General features: G+C 30.1%; 2 protein-coding genes across 3 annotated transcripts; one reads left to right on the top strand and one right to left on the bottom strand.

Annotated features, from left to right (window-relative positions):
• Window positions 1–5,275: 5,275 nt before the first annotated feature.
• LOC124912185 (NADH dehydrogenase [ubiquinone] 1 alpha subcomplex subunit 1) lies at window positions 5,276–6,784 on the bottom strand. Of its 2 annotated transcripts, none has more exons than XM_047452748.1 (3): window positions 6,609–6,784; window positions 6,383–6,485; window positions 5,276–5,578 (listed from the first exon to the last, which is right to left on the bottom strand). In XM_047452748.1, the coding sequence occupies exons 1-2, from the start codon at window positions 6,714–6,716 to the stop codon at window positions 6,393–6,395; spliced, it is 201 nt and encodes a 66-aa protein (XP_047308704.1). In that variant the 5' UTR covers window positions 6,717–6,784; the 3' UTR covers window positions 5,276–5,578; window positions 6,383–6,392. The 2 variants fall into 2 exon arrangements, with proteins under 2 accessions (XP_047308704.1, XP_047308703.1); XM_047452747.1 differs by having other exon boundaries at window positions 5,276–5,518; window positions 6,609–6,783.
• Window positions 6,785–12,791: 6,007 nt separating this feature from the next.
• LOC124913056 (KH domain-containing protein At2g38610-like) lies at window positions 12,792–14,050 on the top strand. Its single transcript, XM_047453679.1, has 7 exons — window positions 12,792–12,841; window positions 12,908–13,005; window positions 13,111–13,244; window positions 13,314–13,412; window positions 13,501–13,617; window positions 13,703–13,846; window positions 13,961–14,050. Exons 1-7 carry the CDS (start codon window positions 12,792–12,794, stop codon window positions 14,048–14,050), a joined length of 732 nt encoding a protein of 243 aa, XP_047309635.1.
• Window positions 14,051–24,786: the final 10,736 nt, after the last annotated feature.

Below are 24,786 nucleotides of genomic sequence, written 5' to 3'. Positions count from 1 at the left end.
ATATACACAAAAACAAATACACACATAGATATCAACTAAATCATTTTTAAATTGTATTTTTTTTTTAAGATTTTAAATGAAAAAAATTTTTGTTTTTATTTTTAAACAAATTCAAATTCTCATATTTTTATTTTTAAATAAATTTGTATCAATAGATTGTGGCAATCAAAACAAATATTTAAATAATTTTAAAGGCCTTTTTCGAATTCGGTTATTTAAATGATTTGTGATAATTTTGAGATAAATTATTTTTTGATAAAAATATTTAAAGGGTATTTTTTTTTAAAAAGACTTAATGTCATTTCATTAAAATATCCAAAAGTATTGGAAAAAAAAATTAGACAAACTATAACATTGATCAAAGAACATGACACACAACAAATAAAAGAGTACATAAACCAGAAACAGCATACAAACCCTATTAGTAACTATATCAAACGGAATATTCTAGTTTTGATCTAACCTTTTATAATAGAGGATATTTTAATATATTGATTAATGAATGAAGTGATTTGATATAGAAGAAGGAGAATGATCTGATATATTTTAGTTATACTTATTCAAATAAGTATAATGCATTCAATGTTAAAATGAAAATTTGATATGCATAAATTTTTATTTTTATTATTGTAACAGTGTGTAAGCAAAATCGATTGATCTTATAAAACCGAACATTCGAGTTCAATGATGGTCGAATTATTGTCAAAATTAAAAAATGTACCAAAGTTGAAACCAAAATTATACTTGTAAACAAATCAAATATAATATATATATATATATATATATATATATTAAAATATATTAAAATATATAAAATAATAGTAGTCCTTGTACTTTATTTATTTTTAAAAGACATTTATGTGAAACTAATTTAGATTTAGTTTATTATTATTTTTTTAAAGTAAATTTAGTAATAATTTTAGGTAAGCTAATAAATCAATTGAATTGATATAACTGAAATATAATGGAGATCAAACCAAAATTAAAACTTTCTCAAACAAATTGATTGTGATCAAATCTTATGAAAGAAAATTAAACATAAAATCACTTTAAACCTAAATATATATAAAAAAACATTTATTTTAAATCAGACATCTTATCATGAATTTAATACATCTCTGAGCTGTTGTGGCCTCAAAATTTGATTTATAATGTTTGTAGTGTTAATGAATCTTGAAAATATTTTTTTAAGCAAAACTATTTATAGTATTAAATTACAATCAGACCAAAATCCATATAATTAATTAAAAAAATTGTTTGATCACCTTACATTCCTCCCTCCATTGTTTCAATATACTTTTTATTTATAGATTAAAATGTATCAATTTTCATATTAAGATATAACCTAACAAATATATTTTTATTGTTTGTATGTTGGACTAAAAATATTTTATAAAAAATAATCACCATTCATTTATATTACTAAGTAAATTATTTACACACAAAATACTAATAATAAACTATTTATTCAATAAACTTAACTAATATATAACATTGAAATACAAATTGGTGATACATTAGAGCATCTCCAACGCATGACCTGTGCCCGCATCGGACAGTGTGGAAAAGGGCAGGTCATTGGTTTTTTTCATTTTTTGCATTGTAGATAAAAGGAAAAAGAGGGCAGTGCCCTCTATGCCGGTCATGCCCTCTTCTGACTTTTTCATGATTATATAATATAATATATTATATAATATAGGAATATTAGTTATATATTTAATTATAATATTTTTTTCTATTATTTTTAAGTAATATTATAATAATATTAAATAAATATATATTCTAAAGTTTTACTATAAAATAGGAATATTAATTATATATTAAATTATAATAATATTAATTATATATTAAATTATAATAATATTATAATATATTTTAAATTATAAAAATATTTTATATTTTATTATAATATAGAAATATTAGTTATATATTCTCAAATTTTCCTATAATATAGGAATATTAGTTGTATATTCTCAAATTTATTTAATATTAGTTATATATATATTTAATTAATAAATATATATTTCAAATAAATTAGTATATTTTTCTATTAATTATATTAACACGTTTTAAAGTTTAAATTCTTAAATTTTCCTATAATATAGAAATATTAGTTATAATAGTATAAATTAGTTATTTATTTAAAACACCTTTAAATTATTTAGATAAGAGGGCGGGCAGAAGCATTGGAGTGTTTTGCCCAAGTTCAATATGTGCCCGCTTTATGCTGAGGTGGAACATTAATTTGACAAAATAAGAGGGCAGAGGTCATTTGCGCTGCGGATGCTCTTATGCCTTATTCCATAGTGGACTTTTTGTTATTTTTTTTATCAAAATTAATTCTAGGGAAAATGAACACCATTATGTATTCATTTTATTCAGATATATTTAATTTGTTGTTACACTAAAGTCTTTCTTTTAAAAAGCAAATAGTCATTTATTTATGTTAGTTATGATTTATATTACATCAATGTTGATTAGTACTTCTTAAACTATTTGCTTAGTAAAATATTTTATCAAAACTCAGTCAATAAGAATACTTCTTAAATAGACTATTTGTTTAATAAGAATTAGTCATTTGTTTTAATATACATTTTTGTTAACAAAATTTATTTATTAAAGAAGGCTAACATGCACTAAACATCTTCTTTAGAAAATAAATACAAATAATAATTCATTTATGTTAGCTCTCCACAATATTGAAACTTCTTGAATAGACTACTTGTTTAATAAACTTGGAACTAGTCATTTTCAACATTCAAATACATATAGTATATATATTCACCTTTTGGAAAACAAATTTACCACTATTTATTCCAAAAAAAAGTTGAAATAATATTATATTTTTATATATATATAAAAATTAAAATGTATTCATTTCAATATTAAGATCTAACTAATGAGTGTTACTTTTTGTTTTTTGTTTTTTTATGTTTGCAAAAGAAATCTTTCTTTAGAAAAACAAATAATAAATATTCATTTATGTTACTCTTTAAAAAATCAATCAAATTGTCTTACATATATTATTCAATAGACTACTTGAATTATTCATCTTCCTAACATTCTTGAATTAGTCATCTTCCTAACATTCAAATATAATATCATCATATGCAAAGATATATTCAAAATTAGACCACATTATACCTTTTGTTTTATAATTTGATATTTTTTTTTTACATTAAGGTTTTATTTCTTAAAGTAGTACCCACCCCATATCTGCTATTTCAGATTTGGTGCTCCACCCTACACCACTTTCCCAATATATGTTAGACTTTTCATTCTCTCTTTTCATTAATTTTGACTTATCCCATAAAATAACTATTTTTGTGAATGTGGTGTAGGGTGGAGCACCAAATCTGCAACAGGAGATATGAGCCCATCTTCATTTTTACTTGTTTTTAATTTTTCTTTTTAATTCAGTCATTTTAGACCTTAGAATTTTAAATATTTTAGTTGAGGCATATGACATAAAAGATTGAGAAGAAGCTTCCATCACTCTTTAATTGACATTGTTTAGTTTAAATAGGGGCGAATGGCTGTCGTGGGTTCAAGCCAAACCCCGAAAAATAAAAAATAAAAAATTTTACTCAAAATGTAGCATGATTACCTAATTTTTTATTTTTTTTATTTAATTCAATATTTATTTTTATAATTATCAAAAATAGGTAAAAACTTACGATAATCTACCTGTTTCATTCATAAGTTTTCTAAAAAATTTAGCCTATTCCAATTTTTTTCAAACGCACCCCGAACTTCAAATCATGATCCTATGATAAGAGTTTTGCATAAAGTAAGTGTAGTGTGGAAGTTATATAATCATTCTGACTAATTAGATTATATGAGTGTGGACATAGTCATTTCGATATTGCTAATTGTAAAACAGTATGAATTCTATGGATTTCCAATTGTAAGTTTTTCTTGCAACCATAAGTTTGATGAAAAAATCTTAGGGTTAGTGTTTGATTACATAAATATTTAACAAATAAGCTGAATAATTTTAAGTTAATAAGAAAGATAAGTTTAACAATTAAGTGTATAAATATATTCAGAATTAAAAATTAAAATAAGTTGAATCATATCAAACTTATATTACCGCTTAAAGCATAATTTTTTTTTTTATTTCTCACTAAATATTTCTCTTTTCATAAATCAACAACATAATCAAACAAGCACCTGGATGAAAAAAAAAATTGATAAATTTTTAAATTAAGCTGCATAAATATCTTTATCCAACTTTTTTTTAACAAACATGATTTATTGAGTTTTTACCGAATGAAAAAATTATTGTTGCGCGTATGAGCTGTCACGTTGGATTTTGGTTTTTGTCACGTGGAATCAAATTGTTTTTATTTATTTACTTGTTTTATTGAACAGATTCAATTTTTGTTTAGAGACAAACATAGGTCTACATTAGACAGACAATCATTGCATTAGCATTGTCTGCTTGTTCTTGGTTAGCATTGTCTGCTTGTTCTTGGTCTTTAGTTGTTTATTTGGGTGGGCATCATTCTTGGTTGAGACTCAAGAAGAAACAATCTTCAAATTGACACTCTAATAGGGAGTTTATTGAAGTTTGGCAGCATTGGAGATAGCTATTCATTAGATCCTTCTTCCCTCATTCTGAATATTATATATCAAGATTGTTTATCATATAAATCAAGGAAGCTCCAACCGCAATAATGTTCTAAAACATAACTTAATTAGACGTACACTTATAAATTTTGTTGAAGTTTTCTAGTCCAAACCTAGCTCCTGAAAATATTTTCAAATGAGCACAGATGTGTAACAAAACAACCATTTTTACCATAATTTAATTTATATCATTTGTAACTTTTAGCATAACTTGACTAATTCCTATAAGATGCTAACACAACAATCTACTACCATAACCTCACAATTCAATCGGATATTTCAATGAAAAGCAAACCTTAGAACTCAGGATAGTAAAATCGTTGGTCAAAGTTTGGTAAGCGACCTAAGAACATGATATCTATGCATGTGATATGTTAATTTATCATCAGTCAAACAAGCTTTGATGTATGTCTATATACAAGTGTAGATTCTCACCAAGTATGATCCAGTTTCAAAACACAAAGAACTTTTCAACAATTTCATTTCTGTTTTTGCTCTAAGACATGGACAAGATAGATGAGTAATTATTCTTGGCACAAAGCTTGGCAGCCACCAAAAACACTCAAATTAGAATACAGCTCAAGTAAACAACTAGTGACGCAGTTTTGCATATCATTTCTAAGAGTAAAAGCTTGATATGATATCTTAAATAATCAAATGTATTTATTACCCACAAATGGTTACCATGTCATGTGGTAATAAGCATACCATCTGACTAACAACTCAAGCGATTTTATCAGAAAGAGGAATTACAATCTTGACAGGAAAGAAAGTGCATTACTTTTCAAAACACATTCACTAAAAATGTAGCAGCAATGATAACATGAAAGAAAATCAAAACCATCCAATGGGCACTTTATTCTTCACAAATCCATCCACTAAGTCCCTGCAACAAGATGTCAATCATAGCTTTAATCACATGTGTCTTATGTTTTTGTATCCGGATCTGAATGAAAAACAAACAATAAATTTAAGAATTTGCCTCTCACTATGTTTAGTTTTCAAACATAATCTTATCAAGATACGTTTTTGGATCCAGCAAGTTTGTATTTGGTATCTGGGTCAACAACAACTAATAAATTTCAATATGTATGTGATTAAGTTTAGTATTGAAACATAATCTCATCCAAATACTTTTATGCATCCATACTTTTTGTATATTCATGAGTTTCCAAATAGTGTCTGCCTTAGTGTTTCAAAAGCCAAAAGATCAAATGTGCAAGTACCCACCTTAGACATGGTGGCAACTAAAACCTAAAATTTTCAAACACAGGTTTTCGCGGGGGAATGTTCTTTGTTTTGAGATGAAGTAAAAGAAACAGGAAAGAATAGAAGAAAGATGGGAAAGGAAAAAAAGCCTGGAAAAAATGAAGATAACATCAAATCCGAAGAAACACATGAACACTGCCCCCACTTTAGACCAACTCAACAAAATCATAAAGTCACAAACTCTAAATACTTAGATATTTGACAATCTCTTGATATTATTAAGTATACATCAGTATTTTTTGGCTTCAAACTGTTCTTTGTTTGCATTCACATCTACATCAGTGTACACAGAATCATCTAGATCCATCTCACAAAATTTTAAACTAATATCAAAATTCTAGAATAGAACAAAAAAAGAATTATCCAAACTGGAGAGGTGATAAATCTCCAATATTTCATTGTTTTGCAAAGCGATATGCAGATAAAAAAACCCTAACTTTGAGCGATAAACAGAAAAATGAAAGATTTCAGTTTACATTACCAGAACAAGACTAGTTAGATGAAGGAGATGTAGCTTTCTCCGTTATCACCTTATCGCGTCTCTCCATAGCAACATCCCAAACATCGTTTCCGATGTGCTTCGGCTGCAATAAACGATTGAAACAAACAATAACAGACTGATTTAGTAAAGAAAACAAATCATAATCCAAAAAAAGTAACGGATCGTGAGGATTATCAAACTAAAGAGGGAGAGAAATCAAGGTTACCCTTCCATGGACCGATTTGTGGATGAAATATTGGGCATTACCCATCACGCACAACATCCCACCGATAATCCCCAGAGGCAATAATGCTTCCAACACTATCAATCCCATCCTCTCTCCTGGTGTTCTTCGTTCTTCTGAATCAATATATATAGAGAGAGAGTTTAACCCTTTGTAGTCGTCGAAATTGAGAACGAACACCAATTTGGGGATTTTTGGTTAAAACCCTAAGTTAGCATCTAGACTTATGTAAATTACTAACAATAACCCTTCAATGTTTTCATTATTAAAAATAATAACTAGACTTATATTTAAAATGTATTTTTAGTTTAAATTTTATTTAACAACATTACTTTATTTAATGTTTCTTTTTCAAACAATAAAATTTGTTTGAAATTCTTATTATATTGATATTTTTTTAATTTTTTTTATCGATAGATTAAAAATGAGTTTAAAACATGTTCAAATATGAATTATTAATATATATAATAAATAATAAAAAAAGTATGACCGAATTTAAATTTATCCAAAAATAAAATCTAATCCAATTGTGACAATAATAAAATTTTATTTTTTTATTTGGTATTATGTTTTGAATTATTTGGTAATTCTTTACTAATAGAACTAACTTGAGATAGTATAATTCACAATTTAATGTCTCAATACAATTTAGTTAAAATTTTGATTTATTTGTAAAATTTATTCTACAATTTCAAATGAGTTTAATCATTATGATTTAGGTAAAATTTTAATTAAGTTCAACTCTTATAATTTTAAATTAAGATTTTTAAGATTTTACATTTTTATGAGTTTATAAATTATTTAAATTTTATAATTTTCAATAAATAAAGTGAATTTATATATTTACAAAAAAAATAGATAACTTGTGTAATTGATTTAATAATTATAAATTTTATTAGTATTTGTTTATAATATAATTTTTAAAAAATAATAATATTATAACTGATATTATATTAAAATAAACTCTTAACATTTTGAATTTTTGACTCTATACACTATGAATAAAGATAAGAGAGCAAAGATTTAGAGTTACAACTTACAATTTTTTTAATATATATTAATGTATAAATTGTGACATTATCTTTAATTTCTTAAAAATTTTAATTTAATATATTATTTTTTTATTTATTTAAAAAAAAAAACAAAACTTACATTTTTCACTCTCTTTTTATTCATAATTTTCTCTTTATATTTTTAAGCATATTCCTAACTATTTTCAAGTCCACCCAAACTCAAATTACGGATCCTAACTATTATAATTGGATAGATTAGATCACACTAAGAGTTGATTAATATTAATCAGATCAAATAAAATTATTGTTGTTTATTAATAAATATATTACACATTATTTATTAATAAAATAAAAATATATATATAATTAAAGAGATTTAATTATAGAGAAATAATTGGGGGAAATAAGTTGGGTGAAGGACGTCCAATTATTTTCTCTTTTTAAATTCCCTCTCTATATCACTCATATTAATTATATAATTAAAATTTTAAAAAAACATTATTTATTTTTAAACTAAATAATTTAGTTATGGTTGTAACTCCAGAAATTAGTTCCCCTTTCGAGGCGTCCCCGTAGCTTAGCACGTGTCGAGGGAATTTCAGGGTGGCTCGAAGTTCGATGCGTTTCAACTTTCGTTTGCGTGTCATGTATCTTTTTAAAATAAAATATTATTTTAAAAGATTTTGAAAGTATATGATAGATTTTGAAATTAACTATGTATAAATAATTAATTTTATTCAAATTTTAATAATATAGGAATTTGTTATAATCAAATAATAACTGAAATCTAAACCCACCAATGTAGCCCAATGGTAAGAGTCATCTTAAGAGATCAAAAGATCACGGGTTCGATTTCATCTGAAAGCGCTTTGAGTTTAAGCGGTGGGTCAAGCCTGTAGGGTGTCATGCTAGTTCTCATTCATTCAAAAAAAATGATAACTGAAATCCGATTTAAACTAATCAAACATAATTAATTTAAGAAAATGTTATTTATTTGAAAATAGAGTCGCCAACTGATTTTAGAAAAAAAATAGTAAAATATACGTGTATAAACGTACTTTATACCAGAGTTTCCATAAGGGTTCGTTATTTGGTTACATTCGGAAAATGACTTTTGCGCTGTGTCCTCCACGCCCATTGAAGACAGTTTTATTTATAAAGTAAAAGTCTGGCTATTACAAGATTTATTTATAATATTTATTTTCTTTAATTAATAGTCCGGAGGACCTAACCAATGATATGTTTAGATTACGTAAATAATTCTACAAAATTATTTAAAATTGCGTACCTGCAATTTTGTTGATATAAAACTGAGTATAAGACTTGAGAAATATCAGAAAAGTATTAGAATTTAAAGATAAATTTCAAATGGGGCCTTAGTCAAAATATTTGTTTGGAAAATATCTCAAAAATATATTAAAAAAATCATTTTCTAACCTTTCAGGATTATTTGAAAATGAGTCGGGGTTCCAAAATTACAAAAATAATTTTAGATTTTGAAAAGTGGAACCGAATAGGCCTTAAGACCGAAGTCCTAGGGCTTGGGTCTGTTTTTACCGATCTGGGTTCGGCCAGGCTCGATCTAGATCGGGAGTGGTCTAGATTGGGGCGATTAGATGGTTCAGCCGTAGGGTTCGGGAGGCTTGGTTATGAATTTATGTTGTTCGGTCCTAGGTCTGGGAGTCTTAGTCCCAGATCTAGCTTCCTCGGTCCTGGACTTGGGAGTCTTGGTCCTAGGTTAGAATCATCGGTCGAGTTTCTCGGTCCTTTCTCAAGAACCCGATCCTTGGTCTTGGTCCTAACTCAAGAACACCGGTCATTAATCTCGGTCCTATGTCAATTTTCTCGATCCTTGGTCTTGGTCAGGACTGAGGATTTTCGGTCCTACTTCTCAAGCCCGATCCTACAAGACTTAGTCATCGAGGACCAAGTGTTCTTCATTTGGTATGAAGAATTGAGGTTTGTATCTTTTGATACAGATCATAAAAACATGATATGTTGTTGAAAATGACTCATATGAATGCAATGATGATAATCTCTAATCCTAAACACGATCAATCGAACTCTATAACAATTAATTTTTCAAAATGGTTTTTAGGGAAAAAATTGGAAACTTTTGATTTAGGTCATCTCATGGCATAATTCTTGTTTCAATAGCTTTGAAATGATGTTTATAGTCGAACACAATAAAAACAAGAACATCAATCAAGCTCTGTAACAACTTTTAAAATTGAAATTCAATTTTTTTTTTAAATTCAGTTGGATCAAACATGATCGGGATGTTGATTTTATGATTTGGAAATCATCCTAACATGTTTAGAAACATGTTAAGCAACTGAATAAAAAATTCAAGCTTAATCTCAATAACACGAAATTCAAAATTTCCAGATTTTCAAATTATTATTTTTTATTTAGGTTGAATTGATGAAATTTCTTTCGACAGAAATTTTAGAGAATACCTAGGGATTGATTTCAAACAAAGAAAACACATAATTGAGCCCTAAATATGATCAACCTGGTCAAACTTGGAAAATATAATTTTGAATCCTAACTTGAATTACAGTAAGTCTGAAAACTTACTAGCGATTGGAGAACACTCCAATAATGTGTATAAAACTTTCCTAAGCCTTGGATCGAAGCTTAAATCGTCGGAACAATTTCTTCAAAAAGTCAGTCCCCAAAGTTCTTTACAGATCTTCAATCAAACTGTAATGTTCAGATTTTGTTTGATGGATTGGAAGAAGATTACCTAGAGACTATTTATACCCAATCTGAGTCGGTTTCATGGACGAATTCAACTTCAATTTTTCTTCTGAAATTATTTTCAATGTTTCTATTTTATCCTTAGCAGTCTAGGTATAAAGTAGGATTTGACTTTTAAACTTAGGGGAAATGATGGCGAGGAGAAGACGTGCACATGGGTGAAAGAATGGAAGGATAAGGTTGAGAAACGGAAGAGATAAGCCTTTCGAAAGATCAACGGCGTCGAGCGCGGCCTCCGGCGTTAGCGAAGAAAAAGAACAAAACGCGTTGTTGCGTTCCGTCAACGATCAGACGATCATGCTAACAGGGGTAACGTCCCGTTAACTGATCTTGTGTGGACCTGGGGGCGCGCGTGCTTCCTTTACAACCGGATGCGTGGCGTGTTCTTGGGCGCCGGATGAAAATCCAGCACTGATCCAATGTACAAAATTCTCGCTGCAATGAAATTTTTTATTTTCGGCCACATAGGATTATCAGTTTATATTTTTAATAAAAAAGTTATTTAAAATTGAAATTTTAATCATTTCTTACATTTTTCTTCACCAAATTAATACACAAAAGTATTTTTGACAACTTAACAAAAATTATGTTCGTTTATTTTATTTTTGAGTATTTTTGGATAATTATTTAATTATTTTAAAACATAAATTATACTTAATTTATGTTTAAAATCATAATTAAATTATTTAAATTATTTTTTAGGTTTAATTTGGGTAAAATAAATATAATACAATATTTTAACCTCAAATTATTTTAAATTTTTTATTTAATTTTTTTAATTAAAGTTTACTTATCACAATAACTAATCCTAATTTATTCTTAAACATGATTATTTTAAATTAAAAAATTAAAAATAAGATAGTTACAATATTTTGAATCTTCTCTCTTCAAATATTTTAAAGATTATTTATATGATAATGATGTCAAAACTTTAAAAAGACAAACAGATTTTTCTCAACGATCTTAACTCCCCCACCCAACAATGGAATCGCCTTCTTCTGATCCTAACTATAGTCTTTGTTTGTTCGACTGCCTTTTATATAAAGGGATCTTCGTTCCGGGTAGTGTTAAAACTATTTACAGCCACTTATGAACCGGAGCTAGGAGTCTTTGTTTGATATAATTACCAATATTCTACGTTTGTCGTTCCCAACAGCTGAGTCTGAGTCTGACCCTGCTTCACCTTACTTGTTATTTGAACAAGTAAAAGTCATGATTTGATACAAGTGGGGATAACCTTTTTTTTCTGCTAAATACAATACTTACTTAAAAATACAAAAACAATCATTTTCCCTATAAAAGTATTGTAAGTTTATCATGCCAAATAATGATGGTTGTTATTGTTCATTCGTCTTAAAAGTCGAAGTTTTAATCGAGCTCGTGTGGACTGGTTAAAAGAGCTACAAGTGTGGCTATAATCTCTTTTGATACAAACATGACTAAACCAATTTAGTCATCAACATGTTGTATAGATATCATGAGACTAGGTGTTAGATTTAGATTTTAAATTCTACTTAAAAAATCTAAACTTTTTACAATTAATTACTATATTAAATAAATAAATTACACAATCGATTTAAAGAGTACGAATAAAATATACATACTAAAAAACATACATTCAAATGCAGTTCAAAAGTGTATCATCCAACCGCTTTATTTTACAAAATCAAACAATATAATCATAAATTATTTTTAATTATTACTAAATCCTAGTTTTTCATTAGTCTTTCATACTCAACATCATTTTAAATTTTATATTTATCAGACAAATTAGAAATAAAATATAAGTTAAAAGAAAATTAATATAATTTAATCCTAAAAAAATTTGTTTAAAACATAATAAATCATTTTTTTTTGTAGCATTTGTAAATGACTTTTTCATAATATGTTAAATAATATTCTTTTTCTTTATTGATTTATTCAATATTATTCTTAAAATATAAAATAGAGAAATGATAGGGAATGAAAATATATATTACAAAAATGGTAATAAATTGATGTGTCATTTTTCATTGAATTGAAAATTAAATAGGAGACATTATTTTCTTACAATTTTTTTCATATATTTCTAACTATCTATCATTTTTAATAAAATAATATATATATATACTTTATTATTTAATTTATTTATTTTTATTATTCTGAAAAAGTATAACAATAAATAAATGAATATATAATTTACAAATTAATAGGTATAGATTGAAAATTTATTAAAAAGATAATAATAAAGATAGACCTTTTCAATTATGGTTATTTGTAAATTTTTCCCTTCCCTATTATTTTTCATGTAACAAACAAAAGAATATATAAGCTTCTTCATTCTTTCTTATGCTCTCTCTGCTTTCTGTATTCACTGAAAATTCTTGATTCATAATTTATCGGCGGAGTAATGTCGGGTCCTTATAACCCTAATCTCTTTCCCACCCACGATCTTCAAACGTATGTCTCTTTTCTTTTTCATGATTTTCATTTCATTTCATTTTCTTGACTTTCTTCATTTTGTAGTACACAGTATCAGTATGTATCACAGATTGTGTACGAGTATAATAAGATTTCACCCATTTTGCAATCTCTACCAATTTGCAACCGATTACTCAATCAAGGTTTCTTTCTTTTTAGTTTTTTCGATCTGGGTATTTTAGTTTTACTTCATTTCTTGCATTAAAATTTGGTTTTGTTCTTATTCTTGTTCTTGCTTCTTCATCAAGAGTTTTCTAGGGTTTCAGGACAATCGGTAAATCAAGTTTTGGGTGAACATGAAATATTAAATGATATGAGCTTCTTTTCAAATGGGCAAAATCCTATGGCTAATTCAAATGATATGAGCTTCTTTTCACAACAGGTATTTATGATTTTGATAATGGGATACTAAGTTTATAATTTTCTTATATCAAGATTATTCACATTGCAGAATCTAAGTAGACCATCTGGAATGTTACCACCAAATCCAATTCCTGTAAATGTGAAGAAAGGCTTGCGTTTATATATTCCTGTAAATGATGATCAAAATGTAAATTTTCGATCCTATTCATTTTGTGTATTATATAACTTATAAGGGTAATGATTTTATGAGCCTCTTTGTTTTCTATGGATTTTAGAACCAATTTATTAGGAGCATTGGGGGATCAAATAACACTATTGTGAAAAGGTTAGAAGAGTTAACAGATTGCAGGATAAGAGTTAATGGAACAGGCTCATTGAATAATCCTTACATGGTCAAGTTCTTATCTTGTGAAAAGTTTTCTATGGATTTCTACATAATGTATTGTGATTTGAATGTGTTTTCTTTCTGGATTCTAGGAAGATCGGTTGAGGGATAAGCCCGGTTTTGAACACTTGAACGAGCCTTGTAACATCTCCATTGAAGCCGATTTACCAACAGATATCATTGATTTGCAAATAAGACGTGCATACAATATGCTACAGGAAATGGCCAAACCAATGGTATTTATCATTACATTTTCGTGTCCTATCCTCGCATACTTTGATGAATTCAGATCTAGATGAAAAACTGTCACTAATTTGTTCTTTTTTTGTGTGTTAAATCTTGACTGGCAGCAATTGCAAGTGGGGTCTTTCTACAATCCAAGTCCTAGCTGCGATGTACCAATGATTGAATACACCAATCTTTACCAAATTGGACCTTAAATCTCCTTAGTCTCTTTTGCATCATGTGAAAAAATAGAAAAATAATGTTTTGACCGATTTATTGATTGAATTTCTTTACTACATTTACAAATTTCTTTTTGGTTATAAAAGTGTTATAAGTTTTGTGGTTGTTTTACTACATCAATAATCACTATTAGAATAAAGAAAAAAAAAGAATTTGAGGATTAATTATCTATGTGATATATTTTAGCAAATAAAAAAAACATTATCCCTTTAAGATAATTATTAATTAATTGAAAAGTAGGACTTATCGAATATCAATCTTGAGATGAACTTTATAAATCAACACATTTGTGGGATAATATGACTTTATGACACCAATTATAATCAATATACACCCGTTGGGTAACATGATTATATAGTACCAATTATAATCAATACACACCCGATACACCCCGTTGAATATTACGTGACGCTATTATAATGATGACACCCGTTGAGTATTATGTGACGTTATTATAATGATGAAGATATAAGAGAATCAAGAAAGGTTGGGTATTACGTGACGCTATTATAATGATAAAGATATAAGAGAATCAAGAAAGAACAATGAATATTAATTAATACACATTTAGTTAAAGAACTATATGACTTTTGATTAGTGACTTTGAAAACCTAAAAATGGATTCTAGATTATTATGATATTTTCTTTTATAAACATAATAAATCTTATTTTTTAGATCACATCAATATTATTTTCTAGATCACTATGATTTTTTGAATTATAATCTAAATTTTGTTTTGAAAATCAAGTCATCCAAACAGAGCCTTAACAAATACCAACAGAATAAACCGCTAAAAGTAAAGAAGATAAAAGAATATGTTAGCTTTCTCCATTCTCTTGCTCTGTTTACTTCTTTCTGCATTGACTGAAAATTGCATTCACTTTTGAAGCTTTCCACTTTCGAAAATGTCGGGATCTTTTATCCCCAACTTCATTCCTGTCCCCGATATGCAAACGTAATGTCTATTTAATTTCTTCAATTGATCTGTTCTTGACTTGATTCTAAGTTTTCTTTCTCAATCTTGGTTTTGTAGACCGGAATATGCCATGCTTGTTTTCAGTGAGCTTATGAAGATCCAACCCTTTTTGCAGGCTCTACCGATTTGCTCCAATCTATTGAATCAAGGTTTTGTTCTTTAGAATTTCGATCTGGGTATTTGAATTTTAGTGCATAATTTTGTGTTTTTCAGAGCTTACAAGGTTTCCAGGACTTTGGCATAATCAAGGTTTTGGTGTAAGCCCATATTATATGGCTAATGGTATGAACTTCTTTCCACAACCGGTAAGCTATGAACTTCTTGGGTGTACTTGAAATGGAGTATTGAGTTTTTATGTCAAATTTGGTCTTAATTTTTGAAATATCTCTTTCTTGGTATGAATCTTGATTTGAGGTGTCTCAAATCACATGTCTCCTCCTTTATCCTTATGTGTCTCATTATGAGGGATTTGATCGATAATTACGTTATTTATTTCTATTTTTGATGTATACTTTGATTCACATGTTTCATTTTGAACCCACGAGATCTCGTAAAGTAATTAGAACTGTGTTGTTTTTCGACAACCTCACTTTAAATGTTGTAGCATCTTGAGTTTGCGGGGATGTTGTAACTTGTAACTTGTAAGTCCATACCCTTTGTCTCTTATTTATACATGTCTTGTATCTATTTTGCTAAGTTTCTAGATGAAATAGCAATACCCATATGAGATTATAAGATGAAATGGTGTTTCCACATTAACTCAATGACAAACAAATAATCTAGTTTAGTGAATTATTAGACTATTTTGAGGAATGTGTATTGTTTATTGAAATTAATTGACCAAAATACTTTTCTAAGATCAAATAGTGTTCTATGAAGTCACGACAAAATCTATTTTGATATTTTAATTAATGATTTGAAATTGATGTCACAAGTTATGTAACCTAGGGAAATTTATAAAAACATTTGAAATTTGTCTAATTATTTTGTTAGCATTTTCAAAATTTGTACATTTAATTTAAAGTTTTCTCACTTTTTCACATTGCAGCAATTTGTTGGACCATCTGGATTCATTGTACCACCTGGATATAGTGACCTACCTGAAGTTAATGGGCCATTTGAAATTAGCCCACCTGAAGTTAATGGGCCATTTGAAATTAGCCCACCTGAAATTAACGGGCCATCTGAAGTTGATGGGCCACCTGAAATTAGCCCACCTGAAATTACCCCACCTGAAATTAGCCCACCTGAAATTAATGGGCTATCTGAAGTTGTTGGGTCACTTCAAATTAGCCCACCTGGAATGAATGGGACATCTGAAGTTGGTGGGCCACCTCAAATTAGCCCACCTGGAATTAATGGGCCATCTGAAGTTGGTGGACCACTTGCAATTAATGGACTATCTGGATTTAGTGAACTACCTGAATTGAATGGATCATCGATTAATAATGTGAAGATGACTTTGCGTTTATACATTCCTGAAAATGAAATTGATCCAAATGTAAATTTTCTACCCTATTCATAGTATACTATATATTAAAATTTTCCTTAACTTGTTTTCTATGGATTTTAGAACACGATTTATGATCGCGTATTGGGACCGGAATGCCAAAATGCTAGAATGATCGAAACTAATACAGGTTGTCGGGTATTCATTAAAGGACGAGGATCGATTAGGGGTCTTAACATTTTAATGGTAAAGTCCTTATCTTGTTCAATAACATGTTGATAATGTCACAAATTCTGCATGATTGTTGATTTATAAGATTTGAATGTTGTTTTTGGAATTGTAGGAAGATTGGTTGCGAAATAGGCCTAAATTCTTGCATTTGAATGAGCCTCAACATTTTTCTATAGAAGCCGATTTACCAGCAAGTATCGTTGTTTTTAAGCTAAAAGAGGCACAAGCAATTATAGAGGATTTGGCTACACCATTGGTATTTATCGGGCTCAATTTTTTTTAATATGATCCAAATCCCGTAACATCCAAATCCCGTAACATCGTTTCTTTCTATAATGGAATTTCAATTTTTTAATTTTTTTTTGTGTTTAATCAGTGTTATATGGTTTGTATCTTGACTTGCAGATTTTTCAAAGGAGTGTTCTTGTTGATGGATGTGATACCTGGTCTTAGTGGATTCTGTGATAAACAAAGGATTGACAAATTTGGAACAATTAAAATCAGATATATGATAGTCTTTTATATAGCATACTTTGTTTTTTTTAACTGATTCATTGGATTTGTTCTTGGGCAATACAGTTTTTAGTTCTTACTTGTTAGAATAATGTGGTAAGTTTTGTAGTAGTTGAGTTTACATTCTCATTCATTTGGCTATAAAAATGTTACTTTGAGTAAAAATATATAAAAAGTTGATTCTCAAATTGATAACTTTACAATATCTAACACATTTTTTAACCCACTAATCTATTTATTATTTATAAACTAGTCGTTAACTCGCGAGTTTTACTAAACATTGCAGCAGGGTCACTTACATTAAAAATAAATAAATATAAAATTAAAAATGAATATAAAAGTTAAAACTTAAGAATTTTATTAATTGAACAAATCGATCGGAGATCGATTTGATAAAATCTGTAGCAAGAGATTGAGAGTGAAGAGATGACAAGAATAGAGGATTTGCACAAATTGAAAATAACCCGATAAAGGGATTTCTCATTATTCAACCTTATTTATATTGTCTCAATTACAAAATGAGTAATGAACTATTATCTCTAGTCTAAATAAGTTCTTAGACTTATATTCGTTATAATGTCAGAATGAAAGTTAATTATTCTAACTAATCAATACCAAAATAACTACTGCAATTAATTAACTGCCTTAACAAATATTTATCAGTTAATTAACTCTAACAAATTTACTCAAATCATAACAACTTTGTTAAACAATAATTAGAAATAAAATAACTTTATTATTTTATTTCTTCACTCCTCCCTCAAGATGGAAGTCTTTGAGCTTTAGCATAAGCCTTAAATCTTGAAATTGTTTAACATCAAGAGCTTTGGTAAATATATCTGCATTTTGAACATTAGAAGCAACATATGTTAAAGTAATAAAACCATCTTTGTATTTGTTTCTTACCAAATGACAATCAATATCGATGTGTTTCGTTCTCTCATGAAACACCGGATTTTGCGTTATATGCATCGCTGCTTTATTGTCACAATACAAAACAATAGGCAGATTAACTTTGATCTGAAAATCAGCAAGTAAATAAGTCAACCATTGTAAATCACATACTGTGACAGCCATAGATCTATATTATGCTTCAACTGATGATCTAGATATAGTTTGCTGTTTTTTTGTTTTCCATGCTACTAGAGCATTGCCAATGTAAATACAATAACCTGTAAGTGATTTTCTAGTATCATAACAAGAAGCCCAATCACTATCAGAATATGCTGAAATAACAAAATCATTCTTAGATGCATAAAAAATGTCTAAGGATGGTGTTCCTTTAAGATATTTAATCACTTTGATAGCAGCCTCAAAATGTGATTTATAAGGTTTATTAATATATTGACTTAATTGTTGTACTGCATATGCAATATCTGGCTTAGTGAAATTCAAATATAAGGATGGTGTTCCTTTAAGATATTTAATCACTTTGATAGCAGTCTCAAAATGTGATTTATAAGGTTTATTAATATATTGACTTAATTGTTGTACTGCATATGCAATATCTGGCCTAGTGAAATTCAAATATAGTAAACGACCAATTAATCTTCTATACTTTTCAACATCACAAAGGGTATCATTAACTGGTTCTTGAACCAATTTGGTATCTCTAGTCATAAGAATAGATGATGGTTTAGCAGTAATCAAGGACATATCAGAAACAATGTCAAGAATATATTTTCGCTGGTTAACATAAATTTCATCATCAGTTTGTATAATTTCAAGACCTAAGAAAAACTTAGCTTTACCCAAATCTTTAATAGGAAATTTGGTATTAATCATATTTTTTAGTTCATCAATTTGCTCTATTGAATTCCCTGCTAATAGGATATCATCAACATAAATAAGCAAACAAACAATATTAGATCCATCATTTTTGATGAATAAACAATGGTCATTCTCAGATTTTTTAAAACCACTTTCAATAAGGATGTTACAAATTTGAAAATGCCACTGTCTAGACGATTGTTTCAAGCCATATATGCTTTTGTTTAATTTACACACTTGTTTTGGTAGTGTTCCTTTTAAACCTTCTGGAACTTTCATATATAAATCTTCTTCAACAAAGCCATGCAAGAAAGCATTATTTACATCTATTTGATGTAAATGTCATTTCTTAGCAGCTGTTAAAGCAAGAAGTAGTCGAATAGTCGAATTTTTAGCTACAGGGGCATATACATGATGAAAATCAATTCCATCCTTTTGGTTATACCCCTTTGCAACTAGTCGGGCTTTACATTTATCAATACTGCCATCAGCATTCAAATTTGTTTTCAAAATCCATCTACAACCTATTGTTTTCTTTCCTTTAGGAAGTTGTTATAACCCAAGTATTATTTTTATGAAGAGTAGTAAGTTCATCATCCATAGCTTTAATCCAATCTGGATTTAAAATTGCCTGTTTGTATGAAGTTGGTTCAACAAACTGATCAATGTTGCCCAAGAATTCAATATATTCTTCATTGTTGCAAGTTGATATAAATGGAAATGATGGTGGTAAATAACTTTGTTTTTTATTTACATTTGTCTCAACTTGACTTACAACATAATCCTTCATCCAAACAGGTTGTTTTATAAATCTTGAACTTTTTCGAGACACGTATTTTATTTCATCTTGAACAGGTGAATGATTAACTTCATGTTCATCTTGAGAAGCAGAAGTTATTCCTTCACTTGTATTCAATTCAGGTTCAGAATTAGAATTCAAATTTTGATGTTCTGAAATTTCAGTTTGAACATTTTCAAAATCATTATCATAATCTAAATTATTTAATTCTGTTTCAAAGAAATATGGAAAATCAGAAGATTTGTTTCCTTGTAAAATTTTTTTGTTTTGGATAATTTTATCAGAAAATGGAAAAATATCTTCATGAAAAATAACATCTCTTCAAATACTAACATTTCATGTTTCAATATCATAAACTGTATATCCTTTTTTGTTTAAAGGATATCCAATGAAAACACATTTGTTGGCTCTTTTTGAAAACTTTGATTTGTTTGGATAAACATTTGTAGAATAACACAAACAACCAAAAACTTTAAAATAGTTATAATCTAGTTTCTTTCCCGATAGCATTTCAATTGGAGTTTTTCCATTTAAAATGTTAGTTGTGATAGGATCGGCTTTATCGATAGAGACGGGGGTCTGGCTAAGGATGAAGGCTTATGAAAAACAGTTTGAAAGAAATCCTGTTAGGGATTTAATTCTCTTTCTACTCTACGTAAACTTGTGTAAACACTTGATACAGATTCAAGGTGGAATTGTTTACTTGGGTTTGAAGCACAAGATGAAATATGAAAAAGATGACAGAAATGAAGAACACAACAGTTTGTTTATGGATGTTCGGAGAAACTCTCCTATGTCACCCCTTCTTCCAACCACCAGAAGGATTCACTATAATATGATGAGAATCAAATACAGTTTACACACACTTAGCTCACTATTGAACAGAACACTTTCTGTTCAATTACAAGATGAAGAATATCACTCAGCTAAAGGTGTTTTGATTCTAGCTCTCTCTCTCGATTCACACACAATACAATCAGAAAGAAGCTTCACACAATAAGTTCAGTAAGCAAGATGATTGAGTAGTTTCTCTCTCTACAAAATCAGATTGCTTGTTCGTTGTGTAAGGTAAAAGTTCGTGAGGTGCTTCGTCCGTTGCTCTTAGGATTTGTTAAATACTGAGCAGGAGCTAACGGTCGAATCTTCAAGAATTATACGTTGCACTCTTCCATTGGAAAGCCTCCATTGTACACAGTAGGTTCTGAGCACAATGATCGTGGCCGTACCGAACTGGTAGTGCGCCGAATATTCCATCAGGGATGTACCTGCAAAACGGGTAATGTGAGGAAAAATCTCTTACGTGGCATTCCTTGATTGGATGCATATAGTTTTTGTACTAATCTTCACTGGAAAGTGGAGCAGGAGTAGGGTACAGCTATAACACGTGAGTAGGAGAAATGCTAAATTTAAGCGTACTGCTTAAACAGAGCATTAGCCGTATTTCAATTAGACGGATTTGTGAAAATCAGTCTAATGAAATAGGTCAACTCCTTCTAATGAGAAACGTCTATTAGACCGCATGGTCTAATAGAATTAGACTCGCGTCTAATTACAATAACCATTAGACTGCCACGTCTAACTCCACTGAGTTAGACCGGCACGTCTAATTCTGGTTCTACCTCAGACTAGTCTGAAGGAGTTAGACTCACGTCTAACTTTCACTAATTAGACCACCCGTCTAATTATTAAATAACCATTAGACTAGCACGTCTAACTCCACTGAGTTAGACTGCACGTCTAATTCCGGTTCTACCTCATACTAGTCTGAAGGAGTTAGACTTACGTCTAACTTTCACTAATTAGACCACCCGTCTAATTATTAAATAACCATTAGACTGGCACGTCTAACTCCACTAAGTTAGACTGCACGTCTAATTTCGGTTTTACCTCAGACTTGTCTGAAGGAGTTAGACTCATGTCTAACTTTCACTAATTAGACTACCCTTCTAATTATTAAATAACCATTAGACTGGCACGTCTAACTCCACTGAGTTAGACTGCACGTCTAATTCCGGTTCTACCTCAGACTTGTCTGAAGAAGTTAGACTCACGTCTAACTTTCACTAATTAGACTACCCGTCTAATTACAAATATATTAGACTACACGTCTAATTCCAATGAGTTAGATTGTACGTCTAATTCCGAATATATTAGACTTACGTCTAATTCCATTAGACTCACGTCTAATTCTTTACATTTATTAGACTACACGTCTATCTCCGATGAGTTAGACTGTCCGTCTAATTCTATTAGACTTGCGTCTAATTCCGTGTATTCATTAGACTATCAGTCTAATTCTATACATCTATTAGACTACACGTCTAACTCCAATGAGTTAGACTGTACGTCTAATTCTATTTGACTTGCGTCTAATTCCGTGTATTCATTAGACTATCAGTCTAATTCTTTACATCTATTAGACTACACGTCTAACTCCGATGAGTTAGACTGTACGTCTAATTCTATTAGACTTGCGTCTAATTCCGTGTATTCATTAGACTATCCGTCTAATTCTTTACATCTATTAGACTACACGTCTAATTCTATTAGACTTGCGTCTAATTCACACGTCTATTAGACTGCACGTCTAACTCCGATGAGTTAGACTGTGCGTCTAATTTTATTAGACTTTCGTCTAATTTTATGCGAATGAAAATCAAAATCAGTCTAATGACCCTCATTAGATCCAAGTCTAATAACTTGTTGTCTTAATATACCTGTATCAAAACTCATAAGTTATTTCATCATCAAAATATCAGAGGGTAAATTATTTCAACACTTAGTCAAAATAATTTGACCCAACAATTTCCCCCTTTTTGATGAAGAAATTGCAAACCTGCATACATATATCAAGACATGCATTCATCCAATAAATAAACAAACACTTTGTTCACTTACACCATTCATCCAAAAAGAACCAGTATTCGAAAAACTATCATGAAACCATGTTCAATAAAGTTAAGCAGAGTAAAAGAAGAGAGATCATTGTTCTTCCCTTTTCACTCGAGGATCGGTTGGACTCATCTCTTGCCCGGGAAGCATGTTCATGAAGTGAGGATAGCCGCGACCACCACGACCGCTTGCACTTGATCTTCCTCCACATTCAGCAACACTAGCACGTCCACCTTGATCAACATTTGATAACCTACTCCGGCCACCACCACTTCTTCCTCCACGCTCAGTACCACTTCGACCACCACCTTTCTTGGTTGGCCTAGGATTGTCATCAGTACTTGGGGCCCGCCTGGATCTTGTCCCGGTTGACACACCATCATTCCTTCTACTTGACTCACCTTGAATTGGTCGAGGTCGAGTACCTTCAACATTGCCCATTGCATCCTCCTTCGCTTGAAACTTCCTAGCAATGGAGTCAGCAAATTCTTGGCGTTCATTGTCGTTCCTTCTCATGCAGCCCTGCATCTCTACCATTTGGCTCTTCACCAGACTCAATTCCTCCAAGGTTTCCTTGTGGCGTTCGTCATTGATATGCCTCTCAATGTCAAATAATTCACTTTGGCGACTGAAGCTTTCCTTTTCAAACTTTGAAAACTTTACATTCGAGACTTGAGTCTCATAAGTATTCATCTTCAAGGTCTTATCCAGCTCAGTGAGGATCTTGAAAATATTGTGAAAGTTCTCTCTTTCTTTTTCTCTTGAGTTCATTGACTGACACATAGTCTTCTGCATTGAGGAGAGCATAGTTCTCATAGATCTTAACACTTTATTTCCTCCAGCAGATGATCCTTCGTGAGACGATACTTCTTCAGATTCTTCTGCCATACTTTGAATAGGCTCAAAGTTTGTATGAACCTGCAAGGATTGCTCCGGCTGATTTATTTCAGCATTTTTAGCAACTTTATCTCGTGCCTCTTCTTCAATTTCTTTTTCTGCTCTTTCAAATCTCTCGAGCAGATTTCCAGAATAGTGACGGGGAATGTTGATATTTCCGTGAACACTTCCCACAACGCCATCGGGAAATAAGCGGGGCTTCACAAACGTTGGTTGCTCATCCTGTTCCTCCTCAAATGAAGAATTTTCTTCTTCATAATTTTTCTCTTTAGAGGGTTCCCCCTCAGTTCTTGCAGTTTCTGGCTGAGTGACCTCAGCCAGTTTCTCTTGAACAGCCTCTATTCTTGCAATAGGGGTTATAATCGCATCTTCTTCAATAGGAGCTTTCAAAGCCTCCTCTGTTACATCTTCTATGATCACTTCTTCAACATTTGTCTCAAGAGATTGTTCAGGCTCTTGAACATTCACCATTCCTTCTTCTTCATTCGGAATTCCTTGGACAGGATGATCTAGAATACGTCTCTCTTCGGCAGAAAGATTCCCGAATTCGATCAGGAGAGCAACATCTGATTCATCAACATATGGAATATCCATTGCTTCTTCTTCGTTGAGAGGTTCTGCGCCAGAGCAGTCGGCGCCATGAATATGTCTGGAAGCAGCAGATACATAGCTTTCCAAGATATCATTCAACTTTTTCAATACTTTTGCTTCAACATCAGCTCCTTTTGCGTCAGGGTTGAAGTTAGCTTTCCTGGTTTCATAGATTGGAAACAGAGCTTTTCCAAGAATGCAAGCTTCCAGAAGTTCTCTTTTATTTAGAGCTTCACCCACATCTGAAGTTCTTGCCCATTTCAGGACTTTCTTCTCGTTTGCTACCATTTTCTTCCATTCTTTTCTTATGGCAGCGTTATATAGAGAGTCGTTATACTTAGAGGACAACCTCTCAGTACACCAGGAATCATATATTCCTAACCTTTCAGCGGAAAGAACTTTCACTTGATCCAGAATAAGATCAACGATGCCTCTTGCTTTAGATACCTTCTCAGGAGCTTGAGTTGCAATTGATTTTCCTTTTCCAACAACCTCTACGGGTTTTGGAGCTGGTCTGGGTTCACCAATTACAATTCCAGTTGTCCCTTTTCTGGCCCACAACAGTTCGAAGGCAGATTGAGGTTTTAGACA

The sequence above is a fragment of the Impatiens glandulifera genome, chromosome 8 (genome assembly GCF_907164915.1).
Source record: "Impatiens glandulifera chromosome 8, dImpGla2.1, whole genome shotgun sequence".
Lineage (NCBI taxonomy): Eukaryota > Viridiplantae > Streptophyta > Magnoliopsida > Ericales > Balsaminaceae > Impatiens > Impatiens glandulifera.
This window is presented reverse-complemented; position numbering and strand designations above follow the sequence as displayed.